The sequence below is a fragment of the Aspergillus chevalieri genome, chromosome 5, assembly GCF_016861735.1.
Source record: "Aspergillus chevalieri M1 DNA, chromosome 5, nearly complete sequence".
Taxonomy (NCBI): domain Eukaryota; kingdom Fungi; phylum Ascomycota; class Eurotiomycetes; order Eurotiales; family Aspergillaceae; genus Aspergillus; species Aspergillus chevalieri.
The window spans coordinates 2,289,760-2,314,017 of NC_057366.1; the positions used below are offsets into that span (position 1 = coordinate 2,289,760).

Here is a 24,258-nt window from a genome sequence, read left to right on the forward strand (position 1 = left end):
TGGAAGGTGAAAGGAAATGGCAAGAGCGTCACGTGTCGCATGTTTGTAGTCACATGAGGGATGTACATATGCACAAAGTTATGTAATGCACAATGACATCAGCCCCGTAGGGCTGAAGACAACCGGGAACAATTATGGAGACTCTTTCCCAAACAACACAAACACTGTCATTATACCTCCAGGCAGAAAGAAAACGAGATGATGATTAACTGGAGTATTGGAGACATTTGTCTCTAGTCAGATCTGACTTCCACTCAGATCTACTCATTCTCACTACACAGCCCATACGTCATTACTCGGCATGCCGGCCATAATACAGGACTTACTCGAATACACGGCCTCAGCTTCTCTTTTAAAACACTCCGTCTTCTTCATTCTCGCTGCTACTGCTTTCTTGGTGCTTCGTGCAGCCAAGAGTGAGAATCGAACGTGTTCTGAGATGGTCCCAGAGAACGTGCATCGTCTCTGCGCCAGTGACCGAACTGTTACCTCGGAGCTCGCCCGCGACCCAACGCAACACCCACTTGGGATTTTTCACAGATTATATCGCGGCCAGAAATGCAAAAAAACGACTGTTTCGTCACAAAGAGAGTCTGCTCATGATGCCCAGGATAGTCTGCAAAGAGCGTACGACTGCGGACGTTGGGGTACCGCAAAACCAAGTACTTTGTTCCTGAAGGTAAGCATGGACAGGATATAATTGACCAGGAATACTCATTGACTTGCTGATGCATGAATGACAAACAGATTTATCACGATGCCCTCTGTACGCTGGAAAAGAACCCGATGGCAGGCGTCGTCTCCCCGCCGCTAATCGGTCGCCACGGAGTCGTTCCCTTGACGATTGTAGCGCCTCTGCCCGATATCTGCCGTCATATGGCGAATTGCATCGCACGAGCTGAGACCGAGGTTTTCCTAGCGACCAATTTCTGGATTCATTCGGACGCGTCGACGTTGATCACCAATTCTTTCAGAGAGCTGTCGAGACGGGCCGGAAAGCGCGGTACCAAGGTGGTTGTCAAGATGATATACGATCGGGGAGATCCGCGACAGATATTTCAGAATCATCTCATGGTCAGTGAGAAGCAGTATGCTGGTGGACAGGTCAGATTGCCGTCTCCGGAGGAGATCCCCAACGTCGATCTTCAGGTCATCAATTACCACAGACCCATCTTCGGTACATTTCACGCGAAATTCATGATCGTTGATCGAAGGATTGCCCTGCTTCAGAGCAACAATATCCAGGACAACGACAATCTCGAGATGATGGTTCGCGTCGAGGGGCCAATTGTTGATTCGCTCTACGATAGTGCATTGGTGTCATGGGGTCGGCGATTGGGAGAGCCTCTCCCGTTGCTCGCATCACCCGCCAGCTCGACTCCTGCTTGGAAATTGTCAGCAAGCGAGCCTGAGAGCTCTTCGGATTGTAGTGGGAGAGAGGCACCACCACAACTCACTGCAGACCATCCTCTTTATGATGTCGACATGCAGCAAGAGACGCAGAGAGTCAATGGAAGCCTTGAGCCTTTACCCGGGATGTCACGGACTGAAGCAGTGACTCGTCATCTTAGTATGTTAACAGCCTATTACCAGCTTCTAAAAGCACGTCTGACCTAGACAAGACACCACACTCCAGCCTGGAACTACAGGAGATGCCCCGAACCGTGACCAAGACCTCCGGATGAAACCCTACGTCCTGTCGCCACCGCATGAGCCATTTCCGATGGCGCTTGTCAATCGAGAACCATGTGGATGTAAGTAGAAGCCTATACCCATACTTGGAGTTATGGCTAACAGCAGTCTAGCACCTAACTACAGCAGCATCTATACCCCCCAGAATTCGGCTTTCCTCTCCGCCATCAGACACGCAAAGCATTCCATCTTTATTCAGACACCAAATATGAATGCAGAACCGATCCTCGAGCCTCTTCTGGATGCAGTCCGCCGGGGTGTCGTCGTCACCTGCTATCTCTGCCTGGGATACAACGACGCAGGGCAACTTCTTCCTTTCCAGAACGGAACAAACGAGATGATTGCAAATCGGCTATACAAGTGTCTTCGCACAAATGAAGAGTGGTCCAGACTACGGATATTCAACTACATCGGCAAGGACCAGACAAAACCAATTCATAACTGCTTCAAACGTCGGAGTTGTCACATCAAGCTCATGATCATCGATGAGAGCGTCGCCATTCAGGGTACGTATACCCCCCTCCCTACCATTAGGGATCATACGGCTCTGACAAACACAGGAAATGGCAATCTTGACACTCAATCCTTCTACCACAGCCAAGAAATCAACATACTCTATGATTCACCCACAATCTGTCGCTCCTGGCTTGATACTATCAACAGAAACCAGAACACTGCTTTATATGGCGCTGTAAGTAGCAAAGATGGGTGCTGGCATGATCCTGAGACCGGGAAACTTCCCGAGGGGTCTATTGGAATCAACCCCGGGAGATTCAGCTGGGTCAAGGGGATTGTTGGGGCGGTACAGAGAGTCAGGGGTGCTGGTGGATTTTGATTGGTTGGAGATTTCTTTGCTTTTACAGTGGGATGCATTAAGTCTGAACCCCCTCTTCCAGACCGCCATTCCGCCACCGCCTTCCTTTTCAATTAGTAATGACATTCCACGCGTTGAGCACTAAGCTCTATATACGACTCTATACAAGATGCCCCGTTCAAGAAATGCTGAATTGTCTCCTCAATTGAGATCACGTATAGGCGAACTCCATGCAATTGGCTGGGGCGCCAAACGAATCCATAATCTACACCGAGACCTCTCTGTAAACACCATAAAGACCACTCTACGACGCGAAAAAGAGCGTGTCGATAATGTCACTCGCAAACGGTCTGGGCGCCCTCGACAACTTACAGAAGAGCAACGCGACCATATATATGATCTCACTGAAAAAAAACCCTCATATTAAGATCCGTGATCTTGTCGATGAGGTGGATGGGGTGGTGAAAAAGCGCTCAATTCAAAAGTTGTTGCATGAGATGGAACGCCGCAAATGGAAGCAACTTCGTCGCCCTGAACTGTCAGAGATTCATGCTGCTAAGCACCTTCAATGGGCCCGAGAGTATGAGAACTACACCCCTGAAGATTGGGCTAGGGTCCGGTGGTCTGACGAGTGTACAGTTGAGCGAGGTGTTGGTATTCGTCCCATCTGGACCTTCCGACGACCATGTGATCAACTACGCGAAAAAGACGTTTGTACACGTCGAACAGGGAAAGGAGTTAAGCAGATGTTTTGGGCTGCTTTTGGAGATAATGTATGGACAGGTCTGATCCCCTTAGATGGCGACCCTGATTCAGAAAGAGGTGGAGTATCAGGGCGAGTTATCCGCGATCTTTATGAGGCATTCTTACCTGAATTTGTCCGCCCTGGTGATATCTTTATGCATGATGGAGCACCAGTGCATCGGGCGCACGTTGTGATAGAAATCCTCCAACAACTAGAGATAACTGTCATGGTCTGGCCACCTTACTCACCTGATTTGAATCCAATTGAGAACCTCTGGGCAATAATGAAACAGCAAATCTATAAGCTCTATCCTGAACTAGAGCACGCCCGTGACACTGAAGATACACGGGAGAGGTTAATAGCAGCAGCTAAGGAAGCCTGGCAGGCAATTGATGAGCAGGTGTGCATTAAGTTGTCAGAGACAATGCCGCATCGTGTTAAGGCTGTTATTGAGGCCGACGGCTGGTATACAAAATATTAGTTTCCTTGGAGGTTTAGACCGGCAGAAAAATTGAATATTACTAGTTGTTGAAAAGCGGTGTGGGGCAGCAGTATCTGGGGGGTTCAGACTTTCTGCACCTCACTGTACCTATATATAGCGTATGATATCTTGAATATAATGAACAACGATATTTGAGACCACTGGGTTGCAATCGGTATCTAACCGTGTTGGACATGTATGACCATCGGACACATTCATACGCTCCGTTCCCGTCACCAAAAATTATGGATATAACCCGTAGCCAGTTCAATCAAAGTCTCAAATCAAGCAAACCCAAAACCGAGACACCAACACAATGACCCAATACGACCAACCCATAATCGATATAACAAACTACATCTACACGCCCCTCCACCCCTCTTCACCTGCCCTCTCCGCAGCCCGAACCGCCCTCCTCGACGCCTTAGGCTGCACCATCCAAACCGTCTCCAGCAGTGCAGAAGCCCGTAAACTCATTGGTCCCGTCGTCAATAGTACACATGTACCTGATGGATTCAGGTTACCCGGGACGGGGTACCGCTTGGATCCAGTGAAGGGGGCGTTTGATATGGGTGTGTTGATTAGGTATTTGGATTATAATGATGCATTGTGGGGGAGGGAGTGGGGGCATCCTTCTGGTATTTCCTGACCCCTGTATTTGGATTGCGTTTCTACTTTTAGGATGAAGGTTGATGATGGGCAGATAACATCGGCGCCATACTATCCGTATCGGACTGGCTCAGCCGAACCACCAAAGACAACAAACACACCGGACCCCCTCTAACCATCCAAACCCTCCTAATCGCAATAACAAAAGCCTACGAAATCCAAGGCCTTCACCAACTCCACAACGCCTTCAACGCCTACGGCATTGACCATGTCATCCTCGTCAAACTCGCCTCCGCAGCTGTAACGGCCTGGCTCCTCGGTCTCTCGCAGACACAGGCGATGGCTGCAATTTCGCACGTGTGGATGGACGGGCATCCGAGTCGGGTATATCGTTCTGGGTCTAATACGATACCAAGGAAAGGCTGGGCGGCTGGAGATGCGTGCATGCGGGCTGTGCATCTTGCGTTGCTTGTGAGGGCGGGACAGGTTGGTGCGGGAGAGGCGTTGAGTGCGGTTCCGTATGGGTTTTTGGAGAGGACCTTCGGTACGAAGGGATTTGTGATGCCGCAAGCATTTGGGGATTGGGCTGTGCAGAATGTTTTGTTCAAAGTTATGCCTGTTGAGGGACATGGGATTGCTGCTGTGGAGGCGGCGTTGGTGCAGGGGTCACGGATGAGGGAGAGTGGGATGAGGGTTGAGGAGGATATTATGAGGGTTAAGGTGAGGGCTACTGCTGCGGCGGACTTGATTATCAATAAGAAAGGCGTGCTGAGGAATGCGGCGGATCGGGATCATTGTATTCAGTATGTTATTGCGGTTGCGTTGTTGAAGGGGCATGCGCCGGAGGTGGGGGATTATGCGGATGGGAGTTATTGGGCGCAGAGTGTAGCGGTGGATTCTATGCGCGAGAGGATTGAGGTTACGGCGGATGAGGGGCTTACGAAGGATTATCTGGATTTGGAGAAGAGGAGCATTGGAGCTGGGTTGACCGTGTATTTGAGAGATGGGAGAGTTTTGGATGAGGTGTTGGTGGAGTATCCGATTGGGCATGTGAAAAATCCGGCGACGGGTGATGCTGTTAGGGAGAAATTTGGAAGGAACATGAGGGTTATGTTTTCGGATACGGAGATTGCGAGGATTGTTGAGGCTGTTCAGGTGGATGATTTGAGGATTTCGGATTTTGTTGATTTGTTTGCGAGAGATGCGCCGGAGTCAAGGTTATAGTGGGTAGTCATCAACGGATTATGAGAGAGTATATCCAGCCCGTCCAGCAGACTTGTATATTCCTGTCATGTATTCCTGTCATGTAGGATATCCAAGATTAAAACACTATGCAAATCAGCAAACGCCATAAACAACACGGTCAAGCCATCTTCCCAACCCCTTGCAAGGTCAAGTAAACATCAGTTCCCCAGCCCCAAAGACTTTGGATAGCAATGCTACCTCCAAAATACTCTGCGTACGCTCTGCTCAAAGGCAAACCATACCCCAGTCCGGCAATGCTACTGAGATGTCCACTGCTGGCAGAGATGGTGTTGAGTGCATCAACATTTCCATTTTCCGAGCCTTGGGGATCAATATCGGAGAAGGTGGTAAAACTGTAGGACCAGATGTTTGGCAAAACCTCCGGGGGAATGCCACCGCCTCGATCACGGATCCTAATCGTAATGCTTTGCGAGGAAGGGTTGGAGTGTCGGACTGATTCGTTGGCGTCCGCTGTTCCAACGACCGTATCAACGTGGAAACCCACGTCAGTGTCATTCTGAGACTCGCGGGGTTCTTGCGTATGCTTATCATAGACTTCGTGAATATGATTCCCAGGGACATCCGGCGCAGGTGCGATAGTAACCTCAATAGGTGCGTGTTCTTGGCCGTTCTCAATCACAGCTCTGAACGCATTCTTCAACAGTTCCGTGATAATGTATTCCATATGCACGGGAACATATGCAAACGAAGCCTCCGGCTGTCCCCCAATCACCACTTCCGGGCGCACGCCATACTTCAACTCGCATATCTCGCCCACGAAATCCTCACAGTATTTGATAATGCGCGCTGGCTGCAATGTCGAATCAATGACCCCGACGTAGTTGGAGGGGACTGATTCTTTCGGTGCTGAGCTGCTATCTTTAGCTGGCTGCGAGGCGAAGTGGAAAGCCAGGTGCTGCTCCGCAATCAACCGAGTTCCGATCCGTGCGCGTAGATGAGTATCCAGAAACCGCGTTACCTCTGCTGGATCGATGTATTTCCTGCATTCGAGGAATCCGCGTGCGAGTATCGGGATTGTATTCGTATGTGTATGTACGAGGTCTGCCAGCACGTCCGCAAATTGTTTTTCTTCATCTAGGGTCGTGATCTTCCGCTGCTGGTACGGGAGAAGGGTCGACAGCGAATGGAGGTAGTTGTTATAAATCCTGGACACATGGGGATTCGAGACAACGATGAAGGGCAAATTCCGCAGGGCCTGGATTCGAGATGCTAATCGAGCAGGGAGGAGGGAGAGGGTGAAGTTTGCCGAACTGAGAAGCGCATTCTCTGACAATGGCGGGCGTCCATGTCTGGACAGTCAGCAAGTCATATATAATCACACCTTTCTATTACTCACTTGAGGAGATCGGCTAGCGTCAATGGCCGACGCCTGGTAGCCGCAAGACGGGCGACCTCATCGTTGGCTCCGCTGGCGAACGATGGAAACGAGTATGCGGTGTCTTTGGCTGGAGATGTATAGTTGCGCGTGTGAAAAACGGCCCTGTAGCATTGCTGTCTGTTCCTGAACAATGTCTGCAGTTGTCGCACGGCGGCCATCACCATCAGCTGCTGGCGATGAAGACGTTGAATATCGTGAATGACCTCAGAACGCGGGGATGCGCTAACCGGATATGGATGTCACGTGTGAACTACCACTTTCCTTTTCTAGGTTACTTTCCTTCTTCTCTTCCATTCACCTACCTAAAGGATTGACGAATGAATTCTCACAAATTGCCATCTTCGAATTCCCCGAAGCTCTATCAGAGAACGGTGTTTTTTTCTGCCAGACTGAATGAGTTGCCAAGTGCCACTTCGCAAATTCCGTTCTATAAGGAGACGACGGTGGTGATTTCGCGGATGATACCTTCAACTCAGATACAGCAAACACTTGCAGTGAAAGTCTAGCAGGCCCCGCGGAGATGATCCTGGTCAAGGAGTAAGTCGAATCTCCGTATTCCCCTGTATGTACCCCTGTTGAAATAGTCAGTGAACATACCAAGTGGCACGCCATTTTTTTTCCCAAGTCAGTTCGAAGTGCTTAACGTCATCGTTGCCGACCCGTGACGGAAGATTGTTGGGGGTCTTTTTGATACGAATGCGGCAGCCGAGGACATGCGCGACGAAATTTACGCCTTGGCTAGCCGACTCCAAGCTCACCATAATATCACCCGTATTTACAACTTGAATGTCAGGGTAGACTTTCTTAGCCAAGAAGGCTGAAGATCTCACGCAATACCATTTCACATGGTAGTAATGTCGTTGCAGATGTTTCATCCCTTCGCTCATACTCGAACCAGGGCGTAGACGTCAAGAAGTGGGCCGATCTTTTCAAGAAAGTATATGGCCTGCGCTGGAAAATGTGCGGAGCCCGCAACATCGCAAAGGCTGACCGCCGAATTGTCAACACGCTCAACACGATGCCAATGTTCGTGTGTTGTCCTATTGGGAATATCCCAGGAAGCAGACCAAGGTTGACAGGATCGGGTCTCTCAGTCGGCGGGTCATCACCAGAATGTGTTGTTTGCTGCGAGACCAAACTCTTTGGCCATGTACCAAGGGGTCTCTTCCCTCTTTGGAGACATTGTTGTGGCGGTTTGATGAGTTATGAATGTCTTGTATAGTTAGTATATTGTGTCGTTAGATAAGCTGGGAAACGCACGGGTTTTGGTTTTGTGGAGGCCTATGGATACGCTCAACGAGGGTCCAGACCTTCAAAACGCAGTGGCCAACGTCGACTTGCTTGACGGAGTGACTCGAAGACTCCTAGACCCTGAGATCTCACGGACGTGAGTGGAGCAGGTACTGTTATGGGATCCAACAGCGTTGGAGAGGTGGAAAAGCACAGCGGAAGCTTCTGCTTGGTTGGTTCTGTTCAGGAAAGAATTTTGTATTAAAGAGTAGCGATGGAGAGATAGAACTATCAACCACCGTCAATCCTACTATAACAATGCAGTCAAAAGTCCCAAAACGCCCCCAGCAAGCGGAAACAACCCCCGAATAGCATTAGTTACCTGCCAGTAACTCAACAACCCATCAAACTCCTCATCACTAACCTCCTTCCCATCCAAACCCTGGGCAATCTCCGTGAGCTTATAATTCGTCGGCATCATAAACCCCAACGTCCACGGCATAATCCCCAGAGTCAAGAACCCCGCAAGCCGATAAAAAAGTCCTGTGTTCGCCCCAGCAAACCGAGAAAATAGCTCGCTCCGCGAAGCAACAGCCCAGCCCAAATACGCATACGCACATGCAGTAACAGCAGCGATAGGCGGGTTCTGTGCTTTTCCGTGGTCGTAGAAGTACTGCCACTGCCGGGCTAGCTTCGTCTGCGGGATATCATCTTTTTCCCCGTGTTCTCGTCTGGAGCGGAAGAATACGGGTATGGCGATGGCTGAGAGACCGCAGATATTTCCTGAGAATGATATGCATCAACCACCCTTGTCTTGTACCATATCCGGTTGGTTGCAGTTGATAAGCCTTGGACATGACATACCGGAAAGCCAAATGGACCCACTGATGCCGACGGCTTGCGCCACGCGTAGCGCTGTCGGATACTCTGTCATGGTTGTGATTTGCTATAGGCTAGATGCAGAACAAAGGTGTTTGCTTTTTGTTCTTTGAGGGGGTGAGATTCCGTAATTGGCTCGGGGGTGCAGGGGTTGATGTAGAGTTGCTGGTTACATATATATGTTGCATGCGAACGGCGGGGGTTTGTGTGCCCGAAGTTCCGTAGAACGGAGGAGTTGGGTGCCGATGCCGATGGGGGACACAAAAAGAGGGTCATGATGGCATTTTGATGTCATTGTGAACAATTTTATTGTGCTGAGGTTTGAAACTGACATTGAGGTCGAGTCAATTGAGATGGTTTGTCCATGGTAGAAAGAGAGAGAAAAAAAAAAGAAATGACCGACGCAGGGGTCGAACCTGCAATCTCTTGATTCGTAGTCAAGCGCCTTACCATTGGGCCAGCCGGCCTTGTTAATAATGCGAGTTATTTAAATAATTAATAATGTAATATAATGTAATCTAATCAGCGTAATGCATTACATGCATATGCACAGCATGCTTTGATAGACGCATTGACATTACCCTATTAGCTACATTTAACAGGTTTTAGTTTAAATCGACAATGATCTTCTTCAACCGCTTTACTTCCAATCCCTCCATCCCTCCCTTCTCCCGCCAGCCCTCAACGATTTTCACCCAGCTCATCACGCCCTCAGCCCAGTGTATCGCTCGCGCCGCCTTGACAATCTCTTCCGGCGCCTTGGGACTATCAAACTCACCCTCCATATTGAGATATCCAGGCGTACAGTTAGCCATTCCCGCAAGTCCACCAGCGCGTATCATAACCTCCCTGGACCACGCCTCTTGACCCTTGACAGAAGGTTCGATGGTGACCTTATACGGACCCTGCTTCTTAGTAGCGTTTGAGATGATGTAAGAAACATGCTTCGCCATCTGATCGAGAAAGTAGGTATAGTTCGCTGTGATGCCAGCCTGATTCGGGCCGGGGAAGAAGAGATTCGGAAAATCGCGAGTCATCAATCCGTGCAAAGTAGCAACCCCATCCTTCCAAGCCATGCGCATCGACTTTTGGCCACGTCCTGAGATGAACATATCCAAACGAGCATCGGGGGTCGTCCGCCCGCTGGCATTGTAGCCCGTCGCGAAGATTAGTACGTCGACTTCATATTCGATTTGGTTCGTGACTACGCCTTTCTGAGTAACACAGACGACGCCTTTGCCATTCGTGTCGATGAGTTCCACATTCGGGTTGTTGAAGGCTTGGAGATATTCGTCGTGGAAGCAAGGCCGTTTGCACCAACCGGAGTACCAGGGTTTCAGGAGATCTGCGGTTTTCTTGCGCTCGACGACTTGGGAGACGCGGTTGCGGATTTTGTCCTGGCGGAGAAGGTCAACCATTTCCATTTCCTTCAGATATCCTGGTTTCCGGTTCTGGGGACCCCCGACTAGGGCGCTGTACGAACGAGCGCGGCTCCATTCGTCGTTCACAAGGTCAATGTCAGGCAGGTTGGGCGCGTTGCTGATGAAGTGGTTGAAGTTCTCCATGCGCTTTGCCTGCCAGCCTGGACCCTGCGAGACAACCCCCGCCCACCATTGGGGTTCCGTCGGACAATTATCACGTCGGTCCACAGCAGATGGAGTACGCTGAAAAACATACAACTTCCGCGACCATTCCGCAAGATGAGGGATGGCCTGCACAGCAGTCGCACCGGTACCGATGATAGCCACTTTCTTGTCGCGCAGCTTCTGCAGAACAGGGAGGTCTGCGGATCCGCCAGTGACCTTGTAATCCCAGCGTGCCGTGTGAAATTTCTTGCCCTGGAAGTCTGAAATACCGTCGATATTGGGCAACTTGGGAATACTCACCGGGTTCGCAGTTAGGATGACAAAGTCAGCACTGAAGGTCAATGGGAAAATACCCTGGTGACGGTGTTGAACCGCCTTGACAGTCCAATTCATCTCATGCTCGTCCCAAACCAAGCTGCTCACACTTGTACACAGCAGGGCACGATGATAGAGACCATACATGCGAGCAATCCGGTAAGCATGCTCTTTGATCTCAACACCTGACACGTACTTGTGAGAAGGCATGTACCCCGTCTCTTCCAACAGGGGCATGTAGATATAGCTCTCAATATCACACATCAACCCAGGATACTCATTCCAGCACCACGTCCCCCCAAATCCCGAAGCCGCATCCAGAAACAAAATATCCTTAGGCTCAAAGTCCCCCGTCTGCAGCAGTCTCACGGCATTCAGCAACCCACCAAAGCCAGCACCCACGATCACGATGCGTTGATGGTCGATCTCGGGAATGTTGTCAGTGTCATTTTTAAATTCCTCACAGGCTGGAAAGTCGTCATTGTCTATACTTATGTAGGATGTCGTCTCGGTTTCGATATCGGGGTCGAGTTCGAGATCGGCGTATTGGGCGTTGCCCTTGGGGTGGAGACGGCGAAGGCGTTCTTCAGCGTATCTAGTACGGATTTGATTGACATAGGAGTCATCGAGGAGGCTGAACATGGAGGTATCAGGGTGGGAGTTTGGTTCGAGGTCCATTGTGTTGTTAGGCCGTTGTTGAGGAAGGTGAGATGCGGAGGATGAGAAGACGGAAGTATAAAGGCTGATGGTGAATAAGAGCAGAATCCGGACTAGATCCATTGTACCAAGTAATTTGTTTACAAGATGCCAAGAACTTATCTCTTCTTTGTTGCTCACAAGATTTCCTGGTTTTTATTATTTCCGCCAGTTCTACTGTACTGCCATCACCATACGCGCGTTTGTTACCTTCATCTACCCTGGATGCTTGGAAATGGAATCCTAATTCGGTTAATGTAATTCATTTGTCCTAGCCTGATACACATACAGATGATTTACGATGCTGATTATCCACCAGCCAAATACCCTTCATCGCCTGACCAAAACAAAACCAGCATGCCCTTCTATACCTTACCCGACGACGTACTCCTCGTCATTGCTGAGCAGCTCGAAAATGACCGAGACATAAGCGCTCTATGTCAAACAAGCCGCCGCTCATATTGTTCCCTGAATACCTTCTTATACCGACATAACGTCCGCCGCTATCATAGCTGGGGAATGTGGAGGGCCATAAAACTGGGATGTGAGGAAGCCTTGCTGAATTTCATTGCTCAGGGGGCCAATGTGCAGCAATGCGAGCGAGTGGTCAAGGGGATGAATGGAAATGAGAACAGTTCGGAGTCTGAGAGGGATCCTGTGGAAGGTTCTGAAACCTCATCTTCCTCGGATTTAACTGAATATTCGCCATCATCGCCAGAAGAAGGGATGGGACAACAAGAAGAAATTAATGCTGGAGAAAATGACGACGAAGAAGATGGGGATGAGGAGGATGTGGATAACTCGAGCGAATTTGATTCGAGCGAGTACCCTTTGAACGAGTACCATTCGATTGAGGATTATTCGAGCGATGACAGTTCGAATGAATATGATTTGAGTGAGAATGGCTCCAGTGAGGACGATTCCAGTGGAGACGATTATGGTCCATCCTTCTTCGGTAGCGACTCGGAGATGAAGAGGGTGCTGCAGCGTACTCAAAAGGAGCGCCATCGCTATTCGTCATGCAATTGTTATCGCGACGAGCCACCTGTCTGCCTGGCTGCGCGCATCGGCCATGTGGGAATCATGAAGATTCTCCTTGTGCATGGCGTCCATCCAAACACCCGAAACTGGACTTTCAAAACACCGTTGATGATCGCGGCCCGGTACGGTCAGACAGCAATAGTGACTCTCTTACTGAACACCGGTATCATATCACTGAACGCGCATGACGACCGCCAGCAGTGTGCATTATCTCTGGCTGCTCAACATGGGCACACTGAAGTGGTGAAAACCTTACTGGCTCATCCGCAGATTAACCCGGACCCTTGCTCAAAGTATCTCCGTCGGTACGGCTTGCAGAATTGCGGTTACCGGGAAGGATCCCCCTTAATCCAGGCGATCCAAGGCCAGCATCTAGAGATTGTGCGGTTGTTGCTGAACAAGGGCGTGGATCCGAGAATAGGAGATGAAGACAATACTTCAGCGCTGTCCTTGGCCGCAGCTGATGGTAATCTGGAAATTGTACGAATTTTGTTGGATAAGGGTGCAGCGTTCGACGCCTGGGGGCTCTTGGATAAGGGCCCTCTTTTTGAAGCCGCGGAAGAGGGTCACGTCGAAGTGGTTCGGCTCCTGTTTGAGAGAGGCGCGGCAGATCCGTATCTAGAGGATGACGAGGGCCAAACGCCGTTGGACGTGGCGAAAGAGTGTGGGCATACTGCCGTGGTCGATTACTTCGAGGGTCGAATCTAAAAGAACAAGCTACTGGGAAAATGTAACCCATTTGGACCGCGCGCGTGCTTGTCTTTCATTGTACGTTTTCAGCTGAACTTGGACACTAATCGGAAAAGATCGACAACTCCTGCAATCGAAAATCGGAGAGCTGGCTATACTCGGTATAGATCAGAAGGTGGATGCAGCTAAGTGGGTAAGAGGCTTTTTCCCACACCCATTGACTTTTGCAGTCGAATCACTAAATGACTCCGGCCAGGCTAGTATTCAGTATATTTACTTGCGTATGTGCTCTGTACCCTTTTAAAGATTCGGCTATCACATACTTCCCCCGCTTCCGAATGACGTGTTCCGATCTTGAAAATGGCTCGGCCTGGTTCTGTTGTTGTAAACTTGTCGATCGTTGTACAGTCCAGGCCTGTCACTGCGCATGTATGTAAAGCTCGGGCCTTGTCGCAGGTCGCCTTAGGGAATTGATCGTCCCCCGACATAGGGGCCAGCAGACTAGTTGCATAAGCGGGGGTTCCACCTTCAGAGTGGCTTGATATACGAGAGCTGAACCTTTGAAAATGACTTGTATAACTACAGCGCGGTTGCATCATAGCTGAGGTGTGGAGACCAGGTCAATTTGCACAGCTTTACACTGCCGGATGCCTAGTTTCCTAAGTGTTAGGACCATATTCGGCCTCGAACATACGATATTTGTATACCAAGATCTCTGAAGACCTAATTCTCTAAACTTGGCGTAATGCATGAATGTGTGGCCCTAGAATCTCGAAACTTGTAACAAAAACTAAATCGTTTCATGAAGTGGGAATGGCAGACTTCCTATTATCATTATCCAATACTCCAAAACTGGCAACTTCATCTAGGAAAGATCGACCCTTCAGCTCGTGGGGTCAGCTTGGAAGACAGGATGAGCTCGACTGTTTCATTGGACTGTAGCAACTTGGATCAAGAAATGCTGGTGAGGCTGCGTCGTGCATAGAAAACAGAGAGTGGATGGACCGCCTCACTTTGCGCAATTTGCAATGCAGAGCTGCCTAACCTGGACTGATGAAGAGGAGGCCTGGCAGAGGACATCGCGACATATAAAGGAGGTCATGTTCCCTCCTGAATCAATTTCTTCCTCAGAGCATCACACCTCAGCAATCCATTTCCCAACACAATCAGACAATCAACTTATTAAACCACCCTTTCCGTCCCCAAGGCCTCATTCACCATGCCTCAGCCTCACAACACCCTCGGTAACGATGAGTGGTTGCTCACGGGCGACAGCCTGTGGAGTGAGAATGGCGTCTACGAGTTCAGAATGCAGGATGACGGCAAAATTGTCGTGTACGAGAACGGCAACCCGAGGTGGCAGAACACCAAACAGCAGCGCTCTGACGTGAAGGGTGTCAGAATGCAGGCAGATGGAAACCTGGTCATCTAGTGAGTTTGCTTCACTATTCATGCTTTTTTTTATTGCATGCGGTGTTTCAATAGAGACCCTTGTGGCTGACAAATTTATGTGCAGCACCCACGATGACGAAGCCGTCTGGCACTCTGACACCGCCCCCAAGAATGATGTCATTCTTGTTATCCAGAATGATGGCAACCTCGTTCTTTACGAGGGCAATCCAGTTTGGGCCAGTTCGACCACCCCCTCCGCTTAAATAAATCTCACCGAGAGACAGATGCTGGAAGTAGAGTATAAGTGGAAGATGGCATGAGAAAGCTGGAATAAGGGCAGTGAAGGTCTAGATTAACAAACTGTAGATAAGTATCTACCTTGTCCACTCGGTTGTCAATAAACGAATGAAAACATCTGCCATAAATACCACCTTGCAATACTTTGAGAACTGTAACGGGCTAGGCCCGAAAGGCACCTCGAACCATAAATGGTTCTCGATTGAAGCTATTCACAAGAGCGTGCCGAAGTCAGGTGATCGTAGATCACCTGATCACGAGTATATAAATCCACCGCCAGCGTGTCTTTCTTTCTTTCTTTCTTTCCTTTCCCCAACGAGTTCTTTTGTACATATCTATATATTAGATAGCAAGGCTTCGGCCCATTACAAGAACTTCCTGACCAGGCATCTGGACACAAGTATCCCGTTTCAACATAAAGACAATCTAGATCCGTCTCTCACGGACGTGAAGCACGTGCAGGTAACTACTGGACATTGTCTACTTATTCGGACATTCATCAGCGAAAGCTTGACAACTCCTGCAACTTTGAAAGCTGGGTTGAAAGCTGGGGCACTGGCTGCGCGGTTAGTTGGGTAGCCGAGTTACTTATCACACTTCAGGGACTTGCTGTCCATTTACATTGTAAGATCCCTAATTGCTCTCGGTATTGAATCAGGACTTGTGTACAGAGGGGTTGAGTCGGTAAGATGTCTGGAATCTCTACTCAGTCGGTGGGTCTGTGCACAGGGGGTACAGAGTAGTCAACCACCCTACTTTTGTATTCGACTGCCGAATATGGCTTACTGGCCAGACCTTTGCACGCAATCCTGACAGTATTTGTTCGGTAGATACCTGTTCAAAGAGTTGACTAGCACATACGACCATAGGATGTGACAAAATAGGGCTTCTCGTCCGCTCAGCCGTACTTAAGCCACATATTAAGCTCGGCCAACCGTCATTTTTGCCCTTTTCTTGTTGCTGCTCTAAGGGTTATGAGTGGGTGAGCATGGCCATGCAAAACCAAATAGTACTTTTAAAAAATTATATCATTTGTAACTTATTTTCTCCATAACTGTAAACGGAACAAGACAGACAAATCAAAGAAGACAGACAAGACCTGAGAGGTATTTGGACTTTGTTTCCATTTTGTGATGGTGGGAAGGGTATCTGGTGTAACTAAGAGACTACAAGGCCTTCTGTAGCCTCCTTGACACCTTCACCCAAGTCTGGGCTGATACGTGAGAAGTACGCTATACGAGCGGTTAGCCTGAGCACAAACGGCCTTTTTCTTAAAGAGTTAGTTTGGGGAAAGGCACATACCATAAACTTCATGTCGGAGCCTATCACTCTTGACTTTACTGAGATGTACAGCGACATTCCCAAAAAACCTTTCCTCATGACCTGGTTCCTTCTTGATTACCTCCCAGAGAGCAGCAGGCTGGACGAAATCCTCATCTGTAACATGCGTGGTAAAGTTGATAACTTCTCCAACCCACCTCTCATGTTCAGTCATGACATTGAGAGTCTTTGGTCCGACGCCTTTTATGTCTTGGTAAAATTTGGCGGGCTTGAGCGAGGAGCAAACGTAGTTTGGATCAGCCCCATAATTGCCTGAGAAGTTCATCGAGCCGTCGCGTTGAAAAGGACAATACACGGGTGCTTTAGCAGCATTTGTGGGAAGTTGTTGATAGTTTGTTCCTAACCGGTATCTAGCTGCATCAGGATAGGCAAACAACCTCGCTTGCAACACTGGAAAGTGCACATGTTAGACAACAGCACCACATACTTGGCAGAAAAAAAAAAAAAAAAGAGAGAGAGAGAGACAGACATACTTGGATCAGCAGATGGCGCAACCCCAGGTACCATATTAGATGGTGAGAAAGCCGCCTGTTCAATATCGGTAAAATAGTTGTTGGGCTTTGAAAATTAACATTAGCAATCATATCATGTCCCAATGAACAGGGTCAACTCTACATTGCGATTCAAGGTCAACTTGCCAATTTGCCGCAGCGGGAAGTCTTGATGCGGCCAGACCTTGGTCATGTCGAATATGTTCCACCGATAGTTCTCTGCCTGTTCAGGACCCATGACCTGGACATAGACTTTCCAGGTTGGGTAATCGCCCCTCTCAATTGCTTCAAACATGTCCTGGATTAAAAAGTCTGGATTCTCTCCCGCAATTCGAACTGACTCCTCCTTAGTCAAGTTCTGGACTCCCTGGGTTGGTTTGATGTGAATCTTAACATATTTGAAACAGCCATCCTAGATAAAGTTAATAATCTGCTCCCTATCATGGAAAATGGCCTCCCTATACCGTCGTTGTAAATTTGTAGGTGTGTCCGCTGTACGCGTTTATGTGGCGCAGAGTTGCAGGTGTTCCGCGGTCACTGAAAAGATGCAGCAGCTCGTGGAAACCCTCAGGGTTACCTACATGGAAACTTTATCAAAGTCATTAGTTTTTACGAAAACGTGTTACCTGAGGAGTATCACTTACTCCCAGAACTAGCCAGATGTTAGCTATATGGTGTCTTTCGAGTTCAACAATTGGAAGGGATTTACCATATTCGGATCTGGAAGATGGGTCTGCGGATGCCGCTTATGGGATCTGTTCATAGAGGGAAACTTGATTGGGTCTCGAACAAAAAAACCGGCTATTTCCCAAGTCAGTAAATCCGTATCAATCATGTTATACAAAATTTAATGCCCATATACAGTGTTATTAAACACCCAGTCAAGGTTTCCCTCGTCGGTATACAACTTCATTGCCCAGCCATGTATATCGCGTGAAGTATCAGCTGAGCCAGCCTCTGGTCCGACTGTAGATACGCGCCATAGGACCTGGGTTTTTTTGCCCACTTCACCAAGGAAACTAGCTGAAGTAATGTCCGAGCAATCATGGGTAACAGTGAATTCACCGTAGGCTCTGGTGAGCACTTGTTAGGATCCGCCATATCAACCTGAAGGGAAATGGACCTACCCGGCAGCTTTGGCATGCACAACTCTGAATACACAAATTTTATGTCAGAATCAATATAGATCTAAAGTTTCCTGCACTCACCTTTCCGGGATCCTCTCTCGAGCAAAGTGAGCCAAAGTTTCAATAAGTTGAGTGTCTTGAAGGAGTACCAGGCCACCGCCACCTCCGTTGCGGAGTTGCACAGACGTGGTATTACTGGAATAAGGACAACCTTTGGTGTTGAGATAGTCAGCTAACAGCCTACACAAAATACCAGAAGTAAATTGACTCCCTTACCTTCAGCAAGAGTATAGTAACGTTCATCCATGTTGGCTTGTTCATATAGGAGTGAGCTTGGGAATCAAGTGCTTTAGAGGTGACCTATTTATTATTATGGTATCATCTGTTCGTCCATAAGATCATCGTAATTATGAATCTGTGGAATATTACAGTTCCCTGACATCATGTTATGATCGGATCTATATCTATTTGACGTGTGATGTTGTACCATGGAACTTACATGTATCCAACGATTAGGGTTACTGTGTCCCAACCCGGCGGGGGACCCGTTCCCAGGAACTGGTACTCAATGTTTTGGTCAGTTAATTCTACTTAGAACTGTCACTGAAACTCCGTTCCTTGTGATTGGTCATTTTGTCCTACCAAAAAAGGCCATATCTCTGGTATCTCCTAGGCACCCAGTCCTTTGGTGCTTATGAAATCATCCATATATGCAAACCGTAGCTTCTGGCAAGGGGGATTGATTATAAATAACGCTCGAGGATAGGTGTCTGTACCTGCCCAAGTCAAAATAACTTGAATACCTATGCTCACTGCTACGGTGACCTATTCAGCTTAATACTTATTTTTCCCTTGCATGATCATTGTCCCCAATTGCTCAGACAGCCACATCAATTATACCAAACGGGGTGCCTCGCAAACATAGCGGTTCTACCGATAGAACAAGCTCCACTGTCCATTCGACTGCATCGACTACCCCAGTGTTGCAGAGATGGGAGGCTCAGACCGGAGACGGCATAACGTACTTCCGGTCATGCCCCCGAACACTGTTGTACTGAATAGTTACAGAAACGCATCCAAGACCTGATGGATGCGACAACTTGAATGGCTTTCGTTATGCCCGATTCCTCACCAAGCTGCTTGGCGATGGCGAAGTATATATCAACTGGCAGATTCAAGAAGTGCATGATGTCTGTTGTGGATGCATGATCAATGATTCTTTGGTGGGCACACGATGTGGATTTTTGTGCGCTGGTAGATAAAAACCGTGACTCATTATGTGATTGCCCACAATAGTTAGTTGAATTATTATTTCTGTACAACTCAGATTTGTCCAAAGAGGGATGTTCTGATTGGATCTGACATGCTATGGAAGATCTTCGGATTTCCGACCAATTACATCAATTCAAATATGACCTAGTTAGTTATAGATTATGATTTGGTCAGCCTCGCCAATTGTCAGCTGACTTGAGCCTCACCAAAAACTATATTAGGCAACCTTTACCACTCTATAACCATCACTGAGTTATACATACACCAAAAGTCCGAAATGGACACCTTTCTCCCTCCCGAGGCCCCTCCAAGCGCCTCAGCCCACCGTATCGACTTCGCAACCACCAGCCCCCCAATCCCCGCCTACGCCAACTCCTTCGCAGCAGTCATCGACAATATCCTCACTGAAGCAGAATGCAACGAACTCATCCGGCTCGCAGAAGCATCTACCGTGCCTCCTAATGACACCGCTGCAACACCAACATGGGAACGCGCGATGATCAACGCAGGCAACGGCAAACAAACACTGGCCACAGACACGCGAAACTGCGGCCGAATCATGTTCGACAGCTTTGACCTGGCCGATAAATTGCTGAGCAGAATGATGCCGTTTTTGCAGGAGCTTGGGATCGACCGGGAGGAGAACAAACCGTTTGTGAAACGGGGGAAAGTGTACAAACTTTCAAGGCTGAATGAGAGATTGAGATTTTTGAGATATGAGGGCGGGGAATACTTTCGTCCGCATTGGGATGCAATGTATATGACGCCTGATGGGAAGGAGAGGTCGTTTTATACGATCCATCTCTACTTGAACGGGGAAGGGGAGCAGGATCTTGAGGAGTTGAGAAAGGAGGAGGAGAGAGTGGCCAGCTTGTGGCGCCAGGAAGGGGATAGTGCGTTTAACCGGGACATCAATGGGAAGCTTCTGGGTGGTGCGACATCGTTTTTCCCCCGGTATGAGCAGCAGGATGTGCAGGTTCGGGTGTTTCCCAAGGCTGGGTCGGTGTTGGTGTTTCAGCATAGAGATTTGCTACACAGTGGAGATTCTGTCTTTCAGGGGGTAAAGTATACGATGAGGACGGATATCATGTATCGGGAGGAATGATTGCTTTGAACTCGTGCTAGTATACAGATACCAAGTCAAACAAGTCTAGCTTTCATAAACTGGGCAATCTTCAAAACAGCTGGATCGACAAACTCATCCCGGTCATAGAAATCCACATGCCTCGCCTTGGGCACGATGACAAACTCATCCCGGTCATAGAAATCCACATGCCTCGCCTTGGGCACGATGACTTTCTCAGTAACATAGGAAATCAACTCATCCAACTTCTCCGTATGCCACCTCGACTCCGCCTTCTCCCCCGCAATCAACAACACAGGCTGCTTCAAGTACAAATCAGCCAAATTAAACGCGTCAAAAGTTAAAATCCGCGGCACACTCCGTAGCAGCATCTTATTCTGCGCCCGCGGGTGCTGTCCCCTCGACGTCAGATAATACTCATGCGCCTCCTTCAGATCAACAGGCGTACTATCCTCCAGCTTTGGCGGCACATAAGGCACAGTCTCATATGCAGCGCCCTTACCCTCAGCACTAATCTGCTTCGCAGCCTTTACAATGATATCGCGCTGCTTCGCGGGTGCATCCTGTCCATACCATCCGTACCTCCCCGAGTCACCAATATTCACCAAACTAACCGTCGCAACGCACTTTATGCGCTGGTCGGCTTTCGCGGCTGCAACGGCATACCCGCCTCCAGCGCAAATACCCACAATCCCAATATTCTCTGGATTAACGGTGTCAACGCGCTCGAGGTAGTCGACGACGCTCCAGATATCGCTGACTCGGGCGTTTGGGTCTTCGAGGAAGCGTGGCTCGCCCTCGCTGGCGCCTTGGTGGGAGGCGTCAAAGGCAACAGTCGTAACGCCGTGTTCTTCGGATAGTTTTTTGGCGTAGGTGCTCGCTGTTTGTTCTTTGACGCCGCCGCCCGGATGGACGATGATCAGGGCGGGAGTCTTGGGGGTAAAAGGCTTGGAGGGCTTGAAGAGGAGCCCGGAGAGTTTGATTGTTCCCTTGGGAATTGAGACAGAGGTCATTTTGTAAATTATGACATGTGTTCAGGTGGATGATTTGATCATGTCGATGGTAAGCAATGCCATTGAGAGTGCCCGTACTTATAGGTTGGACGAGCATGGGCTGACGTTCGTTGACAACTGATTATAGTTTGACAAATGTCATAGATTACCCACAAAATGCGCATAATAACCCCAGATTGGTCCTTGGTCGCGAGATCTGGAACCACCCAAGTAGAAGCTCAAAGTTCTGAGGTCATTGTAGCTTCATAGCATTTATTCAGGAAATAAGTGGAGCCCATACATACCGCTAGACCATAGAAAAAAAAATTTGAATCGCTCAATGAGGCGAATATGATACAAACATCAACCTGCACTAACAGGATTGTGCACACCAGGACGTCGAATATGAACCCGACATCCCTCTTTAGGAATAGCGGATTCCCATGATACGGAAAGTGGGCCTTTCCACACTTTATTCCTGTTAAGGTTAGACCCACCAATCTGGATTGGATATCTTAGGCATTATTCAACGCCGCAATTCCAGGAAAAGCACAGCGAGCATATGGCTGGCTGGTTCCTGCATATTCGCTAGTTACACAATTTGGGCACTGTACGACAAGTACATGTACAACAAGTCAGGGTATATTAGCGCCTCCTGCATTCACTGCCAGCAATGACCCGCCTAGGCTGACACAAAACTGAGATAACGAGGCGATAATGGCCAGCGAAGAGGTTTAGAGTTCCTGTATTAATTTATCTGGCACATGCAGAAGTAAATGGTAAATGTAATTAAGCATTATAAGTAGCGAATACGCCACGGCGCTTACTGTCTTCAAGTCTCCCGACCTATTGCTCTTTAATCAGCAGATATATTCCATCAATTCTTCCTCGAGTCGTTTAAAGACCTCTCCATGAGCTCTACCAAACAAGCCAGCCAAATCCCCACACAGTCGGTCGAGCATGACGATCGGCCGAAAGAGCTCGACCCTCGGGACCGTGCTGCCATAACCGATGGCTTATCGGATCAATCGAACATGGAACTTCTGTCCAAGGCTGGATGTGCTACAAAGAGGAACAGACCGAAAGATGGGAGTAGCGCTCGTGCGTCTCCTGCTCCGGAGAGTCGACCTTCGTGTTAGTGGTCTCCTTGATCATTTAACGATGTCTTGTGCATAGAGGGAGGCTAACTTTGTCAAGAGGCGTGAAATCATGGAGTCTTTATTGTTTTCTGATAGGGGGGGGGAGTATCTGTCTTCGAACGAAGGTTCTGGAATGGAAGGACTGGGCGCCATTGTTACTATACTTCGGATTAATTTCATTATTGTGCTTTGGGCACTTTAGCTATAGCATCTATTTTCTTTAACTCGAGCGATTATATTGGCATCAAATTTGTGATTGGTGCGCTTGTCACTGTTTGTTTCTTTGTTCTAGCCACTGTCTTTGACAGGATTTCCATTTTCGGTTAGCAATTCAATCTCCTTTTATCTCATCTCCATTTCTCCCATCAATTTTTCACCGTATCAGCTAACTATCAGCTCTGGCTTTTATTCTCATATATCAAAGCTATTATACCCGCTGGTTTACTTAACTCTCGAAGCAATGGAGTTTGACGACATTGGCTATGCCGCTTACCGGCACAAACATGCTCTTGTCTTGCAGTGACTGTTGCATACGCACTGATAGGCAATCTTTCGTCGTGTTTATGCCTCTTGCTTCATCTCTTTGCTGTAAAATCCGCGGGAATAAGTCTGCTTTGTCGATATAGCGAAGGAGGAATGAGATATCATGCATATGAACTTAATGATTTCTGAGAATTGAGACGGGGCTGCGTAGTAGATCTCCCAAACAATGGCTGCAGCAATTTGGAGAGTGCCTTTATCCCCAAGTACATTTTCTGGACGAAGGTCATCGGAAAACAGCTTGAAGGGACCATTGTTATTGCGAATGAAACTCAACGCAATAGTTTTCCTCAGATGGCGGCAGGCGTATTTCTCTCGACAGTCTTTCGCATCAAAGACAATACTCCGCTGTCTCTCCAGATATACCTTCTGCATTTTCAAGAGCGACAAGATGTAGTCGAAGGATGTATGATACGCGCTAGTAGGTGTGCAATTGTTTACGTTGCTCGTCCGGATTAATTCATTCAAATGCCGAGTCAAAATGGTGGTCCTTCAATTGAGACTTTCCGGCTTCATCCAGACGCAGACTACCAATACGGTCAAAGCCGAGCTTCCAGAGTTCCAGCAAAGCGTCCGCCATTTGACCATATAGTATCTCCAGCGTCTTTTTATCAATATCCGGGTTGAGTATATACTTCTTGTAATCTGCTTGCGCCTTTTCCACGCCGAGGATTCCTGACATTGGCACCACCTCAACCCAACTCATGATGATAAACGACCCAAGACCAGTTGGATTATCCTCTGCTTTCCCCTTAAGCGATAACCCGTGGCACCCGGAATATCGGTACTTACTGCAATATACTTCATGAGAGCCACCTCATTCAGCACTTTCTCATCCAAGAGCATGGGTTTCCCGGGTACGGCGAACCAAATGAGACAATCTTCGCCGTCGTCCCAATGAAGGCGGACGCTGAAATTGAAGGATCCACCGTGAACAGAGCTACGATTCCAACCGTCACGTTTCCGATATCTATTGCTAGGTCGAGGATTCCTTCGTATCTCATTCCCTTAATCTTGCTTGTGAGATTGCTGTACGCGGATAATGTTTATTGAAATATGGTTGATGAGTACTGCTGGATCTCATCATCCAGGCCAGAACGAGTTTATTGATTTACTACTGGCGTGGAAATGCATCGACATTGCGAACGCTTCGTGCGGTCT

The 24,258-nt window shown here is 48.5% G+C and overlaps 11 protein-coding genes and 1 non-coding gene across 12 annotated transcripts; 5 read left to right on the forward strand and 7 right to left on the reverse strand.

Annotated features, from left to right (window-relative positions):
• Positions 1–301: 301 nt before the first annotated feature.
• On the forward strand, positions 302–2,527 carry ACHE_50806S (IQ calmodulin-binding motif protein; the record flags this gene model as incomplete). Its single annotated transcript, XM_043280563.1, has 5 exons — positions 302–679; positions 748–1,570; positions 1,623–1,754; positions 1,806–2,198; positions 2,253–2,527. The coding sequence occupies 5 exons, from the start codon at positions 302–304 to the stop codon at positions 2,525–2,527; spliced, it is 2,001 nt and encodes a 666-aa protein (XP_043138130.1).
• A 1,521-nt stretch (positions 2,528–4,048) lies between these two features.
• ACHE_50807S (putative 2-methylcitrate dehydratase (PrpD)) lies at positions 4,049–5,565 on the forward strand (the record flags this gene model as incomplete). The annotated part of the gene is made up of 2 exons (XM_043280565.1): positions 4,049–4,370; positions 4,436–5,565. The coding sequence occupies 2 exons, from the start codon at positions 4,049–4,051 to the stop codon at positions 5,563–5,565; spliced, it is 1,452 nt and encodes a 483-aa protein (XP_043138131.1).
• Positions 5,566–5,704: 139 nt separating this feature from the next.
• Positions 5,705–7,149, reverse strand: ACHE_50808A (alpha-ketoacid dehydrogenase kinase family protein; the record flags this gene model as incomplete). Its single annotated transcript, XM_043280566.1, has 2 exons — positions 5,705–6,896; positions 6,944–7,149. The coding sequence occupies 2 exons, from the start codon at positions 7,147–7,149 to the stop codon at positions 5,705–5,707; spliced, it is 1,398 nt and encodes a 465-aa protein (XP_043138132.1).
• Positions 7,150–8,525: 1,376 nt separating this feature from the next.
• Positions 8,526–9,149, reverse strand: ACHE_50809A (DUF1772 domain-containing protein; the record flags this gene model as incomplete). Its single annotated transcript, XM_043280567.1, has 2 exons — positions 8,526–8,998; positions 9,080–9,149. The coding sequence occupies 2 exons, from the start codon at positions 9,147–9,149 to the stop codon at positions 8,526–8,528; spliced, it is 543 nt and encodes a 180-aa protein (XP_043138133.1).
• A 340-nt stretch (positions 9,150–9,489) lies between these two features.
• Positions 9,490–9,561, reverse strand: ACHE_t50012A. The gene has a single exon. It is a non-coding gene; the product is annotated as a tRNA-Arg (tRNA).
• A 138-nt stretch (positions 9,562–9,699) lies between these two features.
• Positions 9,700–11,673, reverse strand: ACHE_50810A (flavin-containing monooxygenase; the record flags this gene model as incomplete). Its single annotated transcript, XM_043280568.1, has 1 exon — positions 9,700–11,673. One exon carries the CDS (start codon positions 11,671–11,673, stop codon positions 9,700–9,702), a length of 1,974 nt encoding a protein of 657 aa, XP_043138134.1.
• A 537-nt stretch (positions 11,674–12,210) lies between these two features.
• Positions 12,211–13,440, forward strand: ACHE_50811S (ankyrin repeat domain-containing protein; the record flags this gene model as incomplete). The annotated part of the gene is made up of 1 exon (XM_043280569.1): positions 12,211–13,440. One exon carries the CDS (start codon positions 12,211–12,213, stop codon positions 13,438–13,440), a length of 1,230 nt encoding a protein of 409 aa, XP_043138135.1.
• Positions 13,441–14,641: 1,201 nt separating this feature from the next.
• On the forward strand, positions 14,642–15,077 carry ACHE_50812S (uncharacterized protein; the record flags this gene model as incomplete). The annotated part of the gene is made up of 2 exons (XM_043280570.1): positions 14,642–14,853; positions 14,939–15,077. The coding sequence occupies 2 exons, from the start codon at positions 14,642–14,644 to the stop codon at positions 15,075–15,077; spliced, it is 351 nt and encodes a 116-aa protein (XP_043138136.1).
• Positions 15,078–16,269: 1,192 nt separating this feature from the next.
• On the reverse strand, positions 16,270–17,706 carry ACHE_50813A (uncharacterized protein; the record flags this gene model as incomplete). Its single annotated transcript, XM_043280571.1, has 7 exons — positions 16,270–16,343; positions 16,414–16,842; positions 16,926–17,010; positions 17,068–17,355; positions 17,408–17,531; positions 17,588–17,595; positions 17,653–17,706. 7 exons carry the CDS (start codon positions 17,704–17,706, stop codon positions 16,270–16,272), a joined length of 1,062 nt encoding a protein of 353 aa, XP_043138137.1.
• Positions 17,707–19,619: 1,913 nt separating this feature from the next.
• ACHE_50814S (uncharacterized protein) lies at positions 19,620–20,447 on the forward strand (the record flags this gene model as incomplete). The annotated part of the gene is made up of 1 exon (XM_043280572.1): positions 19,620–20,447. One exon carries the CDS (start codon positions 19,620–19,622, stop codon positions 20,445–20,447), a length of 828 nt encoding a protein of 275 aa, XP_043138138.1.
• Positions 20,448–20,482: 35 nt separating this feature from the next.
• ACHE_50815A (alpha/beta hydrolase) lies at positions 20,483–21,439 on the reverse strand (the record flags this gene model as incomplete). The annotated part of the gene is made up of 1 exon (XM_043280573.1): positions 20,483–21,439. One exon carries the CDS (start codon positions 21,437–21,439, stop codon positions 20,483–20,485), a length of 957 nt encoding a protein of 318 aa, XP_043138139.1.
• Positions 21,440–23,557: 2,118 nt separating this feature from the next.
• On the reverse strand, positions 23,558–23,803 carry ACHE_50816A (uncharacterized protein; the record flags this gene model as incomplete). Its single annotated transcript, XM_043280574.1, has 1 exon — positions 23,558–23,803. The coding sequence occupies one exon, from the start codon at positions 23,801–23,803 to the stop codon at positions 23,558–23,560; it is 246 nt and encodes an 81-aa protein (XP_043138140.1).
• Positions 23,804–24,258: the final 455 nt, after the last annotated feature.